This window comes from Phascolarctos cinereus, unplaced genomic scaffold, assembly GCF_003287225.1.
Source record: "Phascolarctos cinereus isolate Bilbo 61053 unplaced genomic scaffold, phaCin_HiC Scaffold_5;HRSCAF=322, whole genome shotgun sequence".
Lineage (NCBI taxonomy): Eukaryota > Metazoa > Chordata > Mammalia > Diprotodontia > Phascolarctidae > Phascolarctos > Phascolarctos cinereus.
The window spans coordinates 93,918,596-93,933,861 of NW_027555958.1; the positions used below are offsets into that span (position 1 = coordinate 93,918,596).

Sequence of the window (15,266 nt, forward strand, 5' to 3'; positions counted from 1 at the left end):
AACTTTATCCAGCTTGCTCATGTCATTCCAGCATCAGGCAGTTGGCTCCTGGTCTGTGGGCAGAAAACACACCTCCCCCTACTCTAGTCCTTCCCACATCACTCTTAAGTGCTTAGGGAAGACCTCTGCTAGAGTGATCTCAACCATCTCCAAATGTACTTTTTTTTAAAAAACTGCTTATTCATCCAACAGGTCAGTCACGGAGTTAACTGGCTTAAAGTTTCCATGTCTTTAGAGAGTGACTTGGCAGTACTAACCAACATTTCTTCATTTTCTTAAACCAAGGCTTCAGAAGGAAAACTGGAAAGCTTTTACTCACTTCAAAATGATTTCAATTCCATAAAAGGCAACAATTTTACTAAACCTTAGAGGAGAATAAAGAGGGTCTATTTCACTTCATTGGAAGTTTGTCAGTGAAAATCTAACTGGTTTCATTGACTTGATGTTCTAAAGTCTCATAGGTAGGGCTCTGTTTTCCAACACATTCAAAATTATTTATTGGTGCATTATTTACTCCCACACAAACTCCCACTTACATATAGTACTCAAGTAACTTCAACTTCCTATAACTTTCCAGATCAAACTGTCCCCGTTTGCATGCAAAAAAGAAACAGGTCTATACTGTGTATGTGCAAAATTTCAAGAATGGGCCTGGTAATGCAGCCCTGAAAGGCTGCCAAGGAAGCAGCTGTCTGTAATGTAAATAATCACAGGGCAAGTATGCTCATGGGATCCACAAAAATATAGCAATGTAATATTGCTAACCCCTTCTAGAATTATAAAGGCAATTGAAAATGGACCCACTCACGAGGGAGGTGTAAGAGGGGGTTGGGGGAGAAAGGAGAAATGCATTTTTCCACTCCTAAATGGAGTCTAGGTTATGGACTGGCATGTCAAGGCAATGAGTCAAAGGTTTAGAGCTGCAAAATGCTGTCAGTCTGAGGGATTTTTAATCTGGGGTTTGTGAACTTTTTTGTTATTTTGATAACTATTTCAATGAAATTGGTTTCCTTTATGCACTTTATTTTATGCATTTAAAAACATTATTTTGAGAAGAGTTCCTTCACCAGGCTTTGACAGACTGCCAAAGGCAGGTCCATAACACCAATGAGGCCAAAACCCTGGATAGTCAAACTCCTTCACTTTACAGATGAGGAAACTGAGGCCCAGAGAGGTCACATGATTTGTCCAAGATCAGAAAGTAGCAAGACTAGGATCTGAGCATGGGTTCCCTGACTCCAAATTCAATCTTTCCACAAGTTGGAACAACTAAAAAGGCAAATTGTGTATCAATTTAGAATTATTTTAATTTTGGAGAAATGCAAATGTTTATTGCTTGTTTTAGCAAAAACCTGGTTAATTTGATTTGCCAGAGAAATCCCAACCATCACCATAAGCTAATTTCCAGAGACAGCAACATTTACTGTTTGTCCAGTGTAGCAGAACAGAAAGGGAAGCAGGAGAGAAACTTAAGATGACAACAAGGTTTTTAAAACATTCTGAAGAGTCCAAATGCCAAATACCAAACTCTGTGGCAGCAGTAACTTCTCAAGAAAGCTCAGATCTGGGGATTAGTCAGAAGAGTAAGGGAACTGGAAGGTCAGCACTCCGTTTTTACCTTGAAATTCAGTAGCCCCTGAAAGCTTGGGAGAATCCAGCAGCCAGTCAGTTAATTCTCCAGTGCCGAGAAGGTTGGTTCTGAATTGTTTTCCTCCATTTACGTTCCAGGTTCCCATGGCAATCCGAATCCGTTTGAAATTGGTGAATTCCAACTGACGCTCTGACATGGCTTTCAAGATCCTTGGAGTCACTGTGAACAATACGCAAGGAAAGAACGTTCTTGTGCGATCCCAAACCCACAAAACATGAAAGGCAAATCAAGTCATCATAGTTATTACCCTCAACCAAATTAGATTCTTATGAAAACGATGGGAAAGGAAAACAACCTGAAACCATAATTTAAAAAAATCCCTAAACTTTGCATATTCTTTGACCCCATGATATAACTACTAAGCTTCTACCACAAAGGGAGTAAAGACAAGAAAGGACCCATATATGCCAAAATATTTATGGCAGCATTTTTTACTGTAGCAAAGAACTGCAACCAAAATGGGCATAGATCAAATAGGGAAGAGATGAACAAATTATGTATGTGAACATAATGGAAAATTACTGGGCTATAAGAAATGATGAAAGGGACAGAATTAAGAGAATCCTGGAAGGACTTGTATGAGCTGAGTAGAACAAACAGCTTTGAAAGACTTCAGAACTCTGAGGGACAGCTAGGAGGCGAAGTAGATAGAGCACTGAAGTCAGGAGGACCTGAGTTCAAATCTGGCCTCAGACCAAATACTTAACACTTACTAGTGACCCTGGGCAAGTCATTTAACCCCAATTGCCTAAAAAAAAAAAAGACTTCAGAACTCTGATCAATGCAATGACCGGTCACGAGGACTTCACAGACTGTTAATGAAACTTTCCATGCTTCCATCTCTTAAAGACAGATAATAGACTAGTGGTCCTGAGTGAGACATACATTTTCAGATGTGGCCAGTAGGTTGATATGCTTTGCTTGACCATATCTGTTACTGGGAGGTCTTCCCGTGAGGAGGGAGGGGGATATAGTGGGTAGTTATATTGATATAAAAAAAAATCAGGAAAGAGAAAAAAGAGTCATCAATAAAGATTTTTAAAATATAGGGAAGAGAGCAGGGGATATTCAGAAGGGGCCACAGACAGGGCTGTTCGTTACTACTGTATTCAACTGAATTTACATTAAAAAGCCTGTATGTAACAAAAGTGCTCAGTTCCATGGACAATCCTCTTTTTGATTCTTTGCATGGTGAAATGTTCATATTTGTTGATGTTTGCTTACACAAAAGAATTTTATAAAAAATTATGGGGAAGTTACTATTATATTTTTTCCACTTCAGTGGTACCATTAAGAATTTTCTACAACTAATGTCATAGAAACTCAGGACTAGAAAATGACCCCACCCAGCAAAATCACCAGGGCTCAATGAAAGCGGAATATGTATATGCACATGCCTTTCCTGGAAATCTCCCAAGAGATCACCTAGTTCACAAAACTGTGGTATATTTTTAAGAAGGATTTTCTTAGTATGGTCAGATATTAATGATCCACTTTTATTAACATTCACTGTACTGGACTGGAGTCAGGAAAACTTGAATACAAATCCTGCCTCAGATACTTACTATCTGTGTGAGGCTAGGCAAGTCACTGACCCACTTTGTGCCTCAGTTTCCTCATCTGTAAGAAAGGGATAATAGCAAATGCCTTACAGAGTTGTTATAAGAATTAAAGGTGATAATATGTGCAAAGAGCTTTACTAATCTTAAAGTGTTATATAAATGGTATAGCCATATAGCAATTTTTTTTAACCAGACTGGGGATTTCATGGGTGTAGGGGAGCTCCCCCATTGAAAAAACTCCCTATACCCATACAGGTCAGCACATTCTCTGCAACTTAAACTCTTAAACAGTCACCTAGGTCACGGAGAGGTTCATTGATTTACCCCGAGTAACACAGCCAATTATCAGTGAAAGGACTTGAACCCAGGTCTTTGTCTGCAAAGTCAGCCCTCATTGGCCTGTTACACACTGCCCCTGAGACCAAGAGAGTGTTGGCAGATAGAGTCTTCACCTTGCGTTTATGGGCCTCAAATACCAAAATTCTTATATTGTATATGCAGAGAACACATTCTTAATTGGCTGGAGAGAATTCAGTAAAGGAGCCTTCTTCAGGAGTTTTATTTTCTTTTTTCTCAATTGTGCCAAATATTTAAGGGATATAGAATATGTTAAGGAGGAAGTCATTTACATTTATGACCTCAGCACTTGAGAGTGATCCAACTTGAAGCTCTGTTTTAACTGTGAGAGCACATGTTTCACCAGAGGACCAATGATGGAGCACGCTCACAGCCTCCTGATACAGTGGAGATGGATTCCAGATGCAGAATGAGGCCGGGCCAATGTGGAAATTTGTTTTGTTTAACTATGCAGATTTGTTACCAGGGTTTTCATTTTCTTTTCTCTTTTTTTTCCCCCAGTGTGAAAGGGGAAGGAGAAAAATAAATGCTTGTTAACTGAAAAAATAATAAATTCAAAAGTTTTTTTAAAAAAAATCTAATAGATTGAATAGTATGTGACAGATTCGATATCTGAATATGATCTGACAGAATATTCATATAACTAACAACTGAGTCGTTAGGTGGCTGCAGTTTACCATCCTAATGGTAGCTACTGGAAATGGGCAAGAGACAGTGAGAAGGGATGAAGAAGAGGCAGGCACCATTTCTAGGCTGAAAATACTCTCCACCCTTGTTTTCTTTCACTTTTCTTTTCCCTTCTTTCCTTTAGGGTTTAGTGATTGAACTTCCTTAAAAAACCTAAATGATTTTCATGATCATCTAAGCCAAAATTAAAGAAATCCAGAGTCAGTCCTATGTCTGATTTTAAAATTTGGCCTATCTTTTTGCATTGTTCAACAATTATCCCGTATACATTGTGTTTCTATATAGTTTTTGCATGTTGTTTCCCCTATTATATTGTGAGCTCCATGAGGGCAGGGACTGAACTTTTGCCTTTCTTTGTATCCCCAGCACTTAGTGAGCACAGTGCCTGCCACACAGTAGGAGCTTAATAAATGTTTATTGACTGCTGACTTCCTTATTGGAATATGGGCTCTTTGTATCCCCAGCACTTAACACAGGGCTTATTAGCAGGTGCTTAATTAATAAAGGTTTGTTTACTGTTGTGGCTCGTGGTGTTGAACTCTTCATGACCCCTTGTGGGGTTTTCTCCGCAAAGATACTGGAGTGCTTTACCATTTCCTTCTCCAGTTCATTTGACAGAGGAGGAAACTAAGGCAAACAGGGTTAAGTGACCTGCCCAGGCTCACACAGCTAGTAAGTATCTGAGGCCATATTTGAACTCAGGAAGATGAGTCTTCCTGACTCCAGGCCCACACTCTACTATGCCACCTAGCTGCCATTCCTGACTGACAGATCTATAAAAATAAAGGAGCTAGCTAGTCACTAGATGATTAATTAAGGAGTTAGCTAGTCACTGGATGATTTTTAAGACCCCTTCCAGCTTTCAAAAACTTCTTTATTCTCAGATTTCCTTCAGTCAGATGAAAAGAGCCAGAATGCACTTGGAGCCCTTCCATTCATCCCATTTGTGAGAAATAAAACCGAGTTCCTCCCTTTCCAAGGTGGTCTGTTATAGGAAATCATGATCCTGTTGGGACATTATAAATTAAGCACGTGGTAAAATTATAACACTAGATACTAAGGAATTATGAATGCAAGATAGCAGGAAAGGCCTAGGTCTTGGCCTTCACCACCAGATCTAAAAGATGATGAGGGCAATGGAGGAGAGCTAATGTGAGAAATCTTTAGTCAACCAGGAGGAAGAGCACAAAAATACAAGTAACAAGTCACATTTTGGAAGGAATGTAAATCTGAAAGTCTCACCAAGAGAATATCCCCCTTTAAAAATATTTTTCTCTGCCCCATATCCTACATGCCTTTGACCCCAGCTTTAAAATAGTCTTAAAAGGTCAACTTCTTTAGACAACAATACTTCCTTTCTCCTATGACTGAGTTAGTCTAGAAACTAAATCATCTCTACTTTGTTAGTAAACAAACCTCAACAGACGTGCAATTACTTAGAGATGCTTTCAAAACTTCCTTCACTGCACTGGGATTGTGCCCAGAGTAGAAATCAAATATTGTGTTGGCTTCTGAAAGCAAAGTTAGAATACACTAGGAAACGAGGTTAGATGGGGGAAGGAAGAAGAGGAAGGATGAATAAATCACATTTTTTTTCAGGTATAGACAAATTAGGGGAGAGGGAATGGGCCTGTGATTTCATTTGTAGAGGGAATTCCTTCTACCAAAGCAGGTTAGCAGCCTTTCCACACATCCCCGACTCCAACTTACAGAGAGTCCCTATACGGCACTGAGAGGTGAAATTATCTGTCCAGGGACATATAGTATATTTTGGAGACCAGCTTTGAGCTCAGATCAGTTAGTGGTAGAGTGGGGACCAGAACCCACATATCCTGGTTCTAGGTCCAAGTCTGTGAGAGGCAGCTAGGTGGTGCCATAGTGCACAGAGTCAGGAAGACTGAGTTCAAATCCAGCCACAGACACTTACTAGCTGTCACTTCACCCTGTCTGCTTCAGTTTCCTCATCTGTGCAATGAGCTGGAGGAGGAAATGGCAAACCTCTCCAGGATCTCTGCCAAGAAAAGCCCAAATGGGGTCACAGAGAGTCGTCAGACCAGATGGACGCCCCGAACAGGGCATAAGCTTAAAAGTTTAAGGCCTGGCCCTGCTGCCAACATTCCATGTGACATGGAATAAATTATTCAGCCTCTGTCTACCTCAATTTCCTCATGTGAGATCAAAGATTTTCAAGCTCCCTTGCAACTCTAAATCTTATGATCTTAGGATATTAAAAGCCTAACCATTTACATGTACTCAAACAGTCACTAAATGGATGAACTCTGTTTAGCAAGGGCGTTTGCAAGTGCCAGGGAAGAAAGGGAACGTGTCACAATAGAATGAGCAATAGATCTGGAGTCAAGGACGTGCAGTTCCAACATGTTTCTTCATCTATAAAATGACATAAACTATAGGGCTTTTATGACCTATTCCAACCCTATGGCTGCCATCTTACAGGCCACAAGACCTTGCCATCCATCCTGATGTAACACTCCCCACGCCAAAGTTCAGGCCCTGGGGGACTTAACCCTCTCAGCTCTGGAACTCCCATCCTGGCGACTGGCCTGTCCTGATAGGTGAATGTGTCACGTACACCCTGTATACATCACGTATTACATCTTTAGAGCAAGCATTGTCACTATTGTAGCCCTAGCTCTTAGCACAGTACTTTGTACACAGTAAATGCTAAATAAATGCTCATTCATTCATTCAGTCTCTTTCCACCTCCAGTTATACTTCATCTTCCACCCTAGGTCACCATCTCTTCCCTCTCCACCCAGATCCCACCCTCTAAATCTGCTTTTCAGCTCCGCAACAGAAGTCAAATCAATATTGCCACTGCTACTGAAAAAGTCGTGCAGATCCACTCTGGCTCTACCCCCCATCCCCACAGCTTCCCAAGCAAGCTAGCCTCCCAGGTCACCGCTGGTGCTGTCCTTTTAAGCACTGCCTCCTCCCTGCTTTTGTCCTGGTATCCCTAGGGCCTGGCAGGTGCCTGGCCCATAGCAGGTACTTCACAAATACTTTTGATTAATGTTGCATAAGAAAAGGCATCCTCAAAGACTTGTAGGGACCAGAAGCAGCCTAGTCCTGTAGGGAGCATTAAAGACAACTGAGAGAGGATCCTCCTGGCGCTCTGGTACTTCTAGAATGTGGAAAAAGACAAGACAAAGCCCTCTGGCAAATCTCTGAGTAAATCCTCTGTGAAGACTGACAGTTAATGTGTGGACAGGAGTTGAAAAGGGCTGCCGTATCTTAACACATGAAATAATGGATTGGGGGGGGCAGCTAGGTGGCGCAGTGGATAGAGCACTGGCCCTGGAGTCAGGAGGACCTGAGTCCAAATTTGACCTCAGACACATGATACACACTAGCTGTGTGACCCTGGGCAAGTCACTTAACCGCAATTGCTTTGCCAAAAAAAAAAGGGAAAAAAAAGAAAAAAAATTAAAAAAAAATAGATTCAGTGAAACATGCCTAATTAATCACATTTATAGAATTCAACTGAAAAAACAAACAAAAACCAAACCCAAGAAAACACATGAACAGCGACAGGTCCTATTAGATGTTCTAGTCTCTACAATATAACAAAGGAATCCAAGCCAAGAGAGTAGCAATAAAGAGTGCTTCAGGAAGCTATCAATTATCCTAGTTAGAAGAATCCAGGATTTTAGAGGCATGCTTACACCCTTTTATTTATTTTGGGGGAAGCAGTGTGGCATAACAGATGCCAAAGCTGACCTTGGAAGAGGCAGCTAGGTGGTGCAGTGGACAGAGTACCGGCCCTGATGTCAGGAGGAGCTGAGCTCAAATCCGGCCTCAGACCAAACACTTGACACTTACTAGCTGTGTGACCCTGGGCAAGTCACTTAACCACATTGCCTAGCCAAAAGAAAAAAAAAGAATGATTAAATGGGGGAAAATAAAAACACCAACCATCAACTATTATTTAGGCAGCTCAGCAAACTCTCTGCAGCTTATTGCCTTTTTTTAAATTTAGTATTTCATTTTTCCCCAATTACATGTAAAAACAATTTTCAACATTCATTTTAAAAATTTCTAGTTTCAAATTTTTTCCCTCCCCACCCCCCCTCACTGAGAAGGCAAGCAGTTGGATATAGATTATACATGTGTAGTCATGCAAAACATTTCCATATTAGTCATGTTGTAAAAGAAAACATAGATCAAAATGAAAACCTAAGAAAAATAAAGTAAAAATTATACTTTGATCTGTGTTCAGGCTCCATCAGTTCTTTGCAGCTTTACTGTCTTACAAGATCGTCCGGGGGGTAAGGAGAGTTTTATTGACTTGCCCAATTGTAAATATTGCCATCTTGTTTCAGAGGCAGGTTTTGAACCCAAGTCTCTCTGACTTCAAGGCCAGCTTTGCTATATACATACATATATATATATACACACACATACATATATATTTTTATTTTTATTTATTTATTTTTTTGGTAATAGGGGTTAAGTGACTTGCCCAGGGTCACACAGCTAGTAAGTGTCAAGTGTCTGAGGCCACATTTGAACTCAGGTCCTCCTGACTCCAGGGCTAGTGCTCTATTCACTGAGCCACCTAACTGTCCCTTAATCATTCATTGTTGTAAGAATTTTTCCTACAGGAATTTCCTATGGAGATCACAGATCTGGACCAAAAACAACCCCCAAACTACAGTACATTATCTGAAGTCATTGTTGCAACTCAGCCTAATCTCTTGCTGCTCAGTGCTGGGCCCAGTTACTAACACTGAGTAACTGAACCCCTTAAACCAGATTGCTCATGAGGCCTGGATCCAGGGGGGTTTTTTTTCCCTCAAGAAGCCTGCTGGTTTTGCTTACCATCCTCCATTTCATTTAGTCACAAGGAGAAGAGTGAGAGGGAACAGAGCAGTACGAATCATTAGCAATGCTGGGGAAAGAATTCAAAGGCAAATACTTTCCTTGCCATCTGCGTGTATATGTAGGAAGGCAAGTGACCGGTTACCTAAGAGCGCGGTGCTGTCCATAAGCATCCTCCCTTTGTCGGCATACTCGTCCTTGTAGACGTCACCAACCAGTAGCAGTCTGATGGCTTCTTGCTTCACTCCATCAAAGAAATTGGACTGGATGGTTCTAGACACAGACCGGGCCCCATCCTTGAGTTTCCCGACCTGCAACAAACAAGGGCCCTGAGGAGACATGTCACGCATTCCCTGCAGGCTTTGCACTCATTACAAGCAAGGTCCTGCTGAGCTCTGAGATCACTTCTCACCTTGGCCTTTCCTTCCAGCACCCGGCTGCCTGTAAAGACTTTGCTCAGGTTGTGCCCGTTAAGAGACCACATGGCTTTGTATGACTCCACAAAGCGTTCAGTGACTGGCTTTGAATTCAGTCCCAGGCTCTCCAGTTGTAAGTGAAGAACCTTAATGAGAGATGAATCAAAGGCGAGTGAGAGGGTGGCTTCAATGCAATTCAGCAAATATTTATTAAGTGCCTATTACAGGCAGAGCATCAATTGAGGGGTTAGGAGATACACACATTTCACTCATAATGCATGTACAGAGATAACTCTAACACAGGAAGGAAGAACAAAAGGGATTCAGGAAGTGGGATTCATAGAACTTTTTTGTAATATAAGGTCTGAGCAGAGAAGTCATTACTTACAGGAGGGATCAGGGAAGCTTCATAGAGATGGTAGCCTGGGTTGAACTTTAAAGGATAGGGAGCTAGGTGGTATAGTGGACAGAATGCCCGACCCTGAATCAGAAAGACCTGGGTTCAAATCCAAGTTCAGACAATTACTAGCTTAGCTGCATGACCCTGGCTAAGTCACCTAACTCTGTTTGCCTGAGTTCCTTATCGGTAAAATGAGCTGTAGAAGGAAGTGACACACCACTCCAGTATCTCTGCCAAGAAAACCCCAAACGGAGTCACAGACAGTTAACAAGACTGAAACAACTCAACAACGACAACAACAAGGAATTCAATAGGTAAGAAAGGTTAGGGTTGGGCACCAAAGGAATGGAGGCAGGCAAGCATAAGGTGTGGGAATGGTTGGGTCTGGTTAGAGTACAAAGTACATGGAAGGAAGTAGCATGAGACAAGGCTGGAAAGGTAGGGTGTTGCCAAACTGGGGAGATCCTTGAATATCAGATGATTTTGAAATTTATTTGGTAGGTAATAGCAAACCACTGATGATTCCTGAGCAAAAGTTTGACATGACCCCAAACTATCCTCGGAGAAGATGAGACTGGCAATGATATGAAGGAGGGGAAACAGGAAAGAGCAGTTACAAGGCTGCTGAAACAGTCTGGCTGGGTGGAACTGCCAGAAATTGAGGAGGGCAGTAGACGTGAAAGAGACTCAGGAAGCGGAATTGACAGGACTTGGTAAATAAGGCAGGTGGGGGGAAAAGAAAGGCAATAATACAATTTCAAACATGGAAGCCTAGAAAATGGCAGAGCCATAAACAGAAAGTTTAGTCAGAAAGGAGAATGGGTTTAGAGGGAAAATAACAAACTCTGGTCTTGACAATTTGACCAAGGTCACATTTATGTGGGTGGAATGAAACAGGAAGAAGATTCCAGTTTTCTGGTTCCAGGATATTTGGTCAGCTTAGGCAGACACATTTCCTGTACTTTACACAACTCAGCAAAATAAAAGCTTAGCCAGTTACTCATTCTCAAGTCCATCTGAAAGTGACTGCAATTGGGAGGTGCTGGGCTCAAAGTGGAGAGTAAGACACACCTTTTCAGACACAGCCCATGTGGGAATTTGCATTTGACTACGCATGCGTTTACAATGCATCTTTTGGTTTTTCTTTTTTCTTTTTCCTCAACTGGGAGGAAGGGGACAGACAAAGGGCAAGTGGGACAGAAATAGGGTAGCCAAAAAAAACAGAAAAGAAAGAAAAAAGGATTAGCGAAACATGTTTTGTTTTGTTTTTCAAATGTACAGAAAAGAACTAAAAACAAAAGGCCAAAAATAATCACGGATGAGCAGGATATCTTTGAAAGTTACATGTTGAATTCAGCATATATTTTAAGACAAAAACAAGTTGTACATAATAGAGATTAAGTTACAAATCTCTTTTTTCTGTTCTACTAGATAGAAATTCCCATGTTATGTGGTTTGTTCAGAAGAAAGAAAAAGAATGAAGAAAGAAAGATGGATCGATAGATAAGAGACAGCAATAAAACCACAGCCGGACACAGGACTATCCTCCAGTTCACAGATGACACAGAAGGTCCTCTCTTTAAGTATCATCGGTCCCTTCCCCCACCACTTAGCTCACCCCACCCCTTGCAGTTAGCCACTCCTTACAATTAGCCAAAGAACCCTCTAAATTGGCTTATCTTTACTCTGGTTCCAAGGAGCCCAAGAAAGGCTGCCTTTTGGCTAGAAGCAAAAAACACACACAGGGCACAACATCTTGTAACAAGAGGAGACTGACCTCAAGGCCTATAAAGCACTGTACGGTGTTTGTCCGATCCAAGCAGTCCAGACAGTTCATTCGCAAGGTACCTTTTTGGAAACTTTGAACAAATGACGAAAAAAAAAAACCAAACCACAATGGTTACCAAGTTCAGTTTATAGCAGCAGCACACTTAGCAAAGTGTCCTAAATTTGAATGGAAAAAAAAAAAAGACAATCCCCTGCAGCCTCATCATCCCAAACCAGACCCTTGGAAAGCATTCCAGTAAGGCCTACTGATATGCTTGAGTAATAGCTAAAGCATATGAATTAACAACTGATTCTACAGAACCAGTCAAAACTTGGGGTTTCTAGAAAGGAGGATTTCCATTCCTTACTGAGGAGAACAGTGCTGGATTCAGCCCTGTGCTTTAATCTAATGAACTCTAATTGCTAAACCTGTTCTGCCATATGTTAGAATTGGGGTCAGACAATCTATGATTCAACACTTGCAAATCAAAAGTACACATCTATCAAAAAGCTGGCCATATGCTATTGTATTAAATGTGTTCTAGACTTTTCTAAAAAACCCACAAAGCTGCATGCGATAGAAATTCATGATTTCATATGTAATCCTCTTTTTCTGTTCTTCTTTGTATATGGATATGTTCCTGTTCATTATATGTCAAAAGTCATAATTTTAAAAAAGATATGTATTTTATATATTATATGTATCTTATATGCTTATAAACATAATATATTTTGCATACTGCATATGTACATATACAAATATGCATTTTCACATATACTATGTCTTTTTTTTTTAAGTCATGCAGAAGCTAAAAGAGAAAACTGGAACCCAAAATGCGCTTGTGTTCCCATACCAAATTCTAGGCAATACAATTGGTATGGAGAAGGAAACCATTTTGAAAGCAAATGGCCCAGAAAACCAAAAGGGCCTTGCTACAAGGTAAACAGGATGTCAATAATCTCTAGCTATAAATCTACTCCCCAACCTATAAAAACGAAGCAAACATCGGAACACTTACCGTGGACTCACATTCTCGCCCTTGGTGAAAACATCAAATTCATCCCAGTGCAACTTTAGCTGGGGCCTCAGCAGATTCTCTAATTTTTCTATCTTCCCTCCTTTGGCAAATTGATGGAAGTCAAAATTTATCATAGGTGTGTCTCCAACATGGAAAGAGGCCCAAAGCAACTTCTGAGGAAGGGAAGTGGAGGGGAGAGGGGAAAAGAAAAAAAGAGAGATGACTGCGTATTTCCATTTACTCAGGGTTTTCATTGGTTAGATTAGGCTGGGCTTAAAGCTCACCACAGATAAAGTAGTTTATCAGTCCAGATCTTGAGAAGTACAGAAGGAAAATATCAAAGAAAAAGACAACAGCACAGGAAAAGCACACTTCCTGAAAGAGGGCAAAGGGATCATTTAAAGCAAGAAAGAGGCAAAGCCAGATGCGACACTCACCCCTCCCTCGGCCACCATCTGCAGCCCATGGGCAGTAATGAACATCATGTTCTCCCCCACATCTCTACGGCAATACATAAAGTAAGCGAGAAAGGGAGCTATTGCTCTAGTCTTCAAATAGCACAAGGGCTGCAGGTCCACCAAGTAAAGATGAGTTGCAGCTCTATTCATAACAGCTGTTTCCTTGGGAACCATTCACATCTTGACTTAAGGAGGAAGTGTGACAAGCGTCTCTGTACATTGTGGAGCTGCAAGTCCTAGTTACTCTCTGGGTATCTCCGGGAGGTGGTCACACAATGACAACCCAGGAAGGTGGTCCAACAGGAAGAGGTTGGACAGGGGGGACAGCAGTACAGGTGGTGATAACAAAGGCTCAGGTCCTAGTCAAGGACCACGAGCCCTAACGTTCCTCATACACCATCTCCCTTCCCTAGCCCAGCTCCTGACTCCAGACACACTGACTCATAGCAAATGGATAGGCTGTGCTAGGTAGCCACAGATCCAGGATGACAAGAAGCTCATGTATGATCCCTAGGCCACTGGGGCCTTCCTCTAGACCTTGTATGTCTCCATGACAGGCTGATATTTAGCATATGGCTAGTCAAGGAATTATAGAAAGTCAGAGCTGAAAGGCACCTTGGAGAATCACTGATTCAATCCTTCATTTTACAGATGAAGAAAATGAAGTTGAAGAGAGGCAAACTGCCTGAGCTAAGGCAGCCACACCTAATTATTAGCAAAGTGGAGACAAGAACCCAGGTCCTCCTGACCCCTAGACCAGTGTTCTTGGTGCAGCATTGCGTCAGCACCTTCACTGTCCAATAGTAGGCCTCTACAACATTTCTACCTCTCTCTCACTCAACGTTTACTAAAAGGAGGGTTGATATCTGAAAAGGACTGGTGTCTGGACATCCTTGGATCTAAGGAATACTTATACCAGCTGATAAATGCCATGGGTCAAAAATACCACCACTTTCCATGTGGGAGGAAAAAAAAAAGAGATGGGCTGTTTTTTTCCTTTTTCTATAAAAGTAGTGTTGCCAATAAAAAAAAAAAGGAAGAGAAAAAAAAACCATTAGCAACAAACCAGACAGGAAAAGCAGGTCTGGCCAAAGACAATTGGCTACCAGAAAGTCTTTTCGCCATAGAATTCACAGAACATTGGAGCTGGAGGAGATCTTAGAAATCACTTAATCCACCCCCTTCATTTTACAGGTGAAGAAACTGAGGCTCAAACAGATTAAGGAATTTGCCTCGGTCATACAGCTAGTAAACTTGAACTTGAGTTACCCCACTCCCAGGCTAGTGCTAATAACACAGCCAGCCCTCAGGCGTGGAGTTTGCAAACAAACCAGGGCGAGCATTCAGCCTGGAGTCTGCTCCTGCTCCCCAGATGTTATGATGCCTGTGGTTTCCTTAGAGCTCTATCTTTCTTCTGCTCCCTAATAGAGATTTATTGTCTATCTTTTCACTGTGAAAAGCTTTCTGCTCGGGTCAACAGCGATTTGTCTTTGGTTTAAAATAAGCTCTGGATTTTTCTTCTCTAGGGAAGAAATATCTACAAGTAACAGAAGAGGAAGCTGTGTGGTGGACTGAAAAGAGCATATTGAAGTCAAAGGATCTGGCTTCTTGCTACCTGTAAGGGCCTAGGTTTCTTCACCTGTAAAATGAGGTGGTGGAACTAGACGAACATAAGAGTCCCTTCCAACTTTTAAATCCCATGATCCTATAACTGGATGGGAAGGTTGTAAGGCAGTAATAGACGGTCAGAGAGTAACTAACAATCTTTAAGCATTCCTTTTCCTCCAAGGACCACAACAGCCCCGTGAGGATATAAGAGCCAAAAGGTCTTGATCTTCATCTTATGCCAATAGAAAGCAGGGGGTTAGGAGGAGGGAACTCATCTGTCATGGTCACATAATGTGGCTTATCCAAGGCTGCCTCCTATTGTCTGTCCTGAAAATGAAGCGTGAGCAACCCAAGATAGCTTTATACGAGAGAAGTACCACTAGTCAAGGGACTAGTGACAAAAAGATGTTTGTTAGGCACGGGATAAGTGTGAAGGTTTTAGAGCTGCAGAAAGCAATAGGCAAGTAAGTCATTTAACTTTATTGCTGAGCCAAGCCAAGAT

The 15,266-nt window shown here is 41.5% G+C and overlaps 1 protein-coding gene across 1 annotated transcript in view; it reads right to left on the reverse strand.

The window, feature by feature from the left end:
* SYNJ2 (synaptojanin 2) overlaps positions 1-15,266 on the reverse strand; it is a 145,141-nt gene that overhangs the window by 35,679 nt on the left and 94,196 nt on the right. The window contains 5 exon segments of the mRNA XM_020986684.2: positions 1,619-1,810; positions 9,242-9,407; positions 9,509-9,658; positions 11,690-11,771; positions 12,699-12,871. Of these exon segments, the coding sequence (XP_020842343.1) occupies positions 1,619-1,810; positions 9,242-9,407; positions 9,509-9,658; positions 11,690-11,771; positions 12,699-12,871 (763 nt within the window).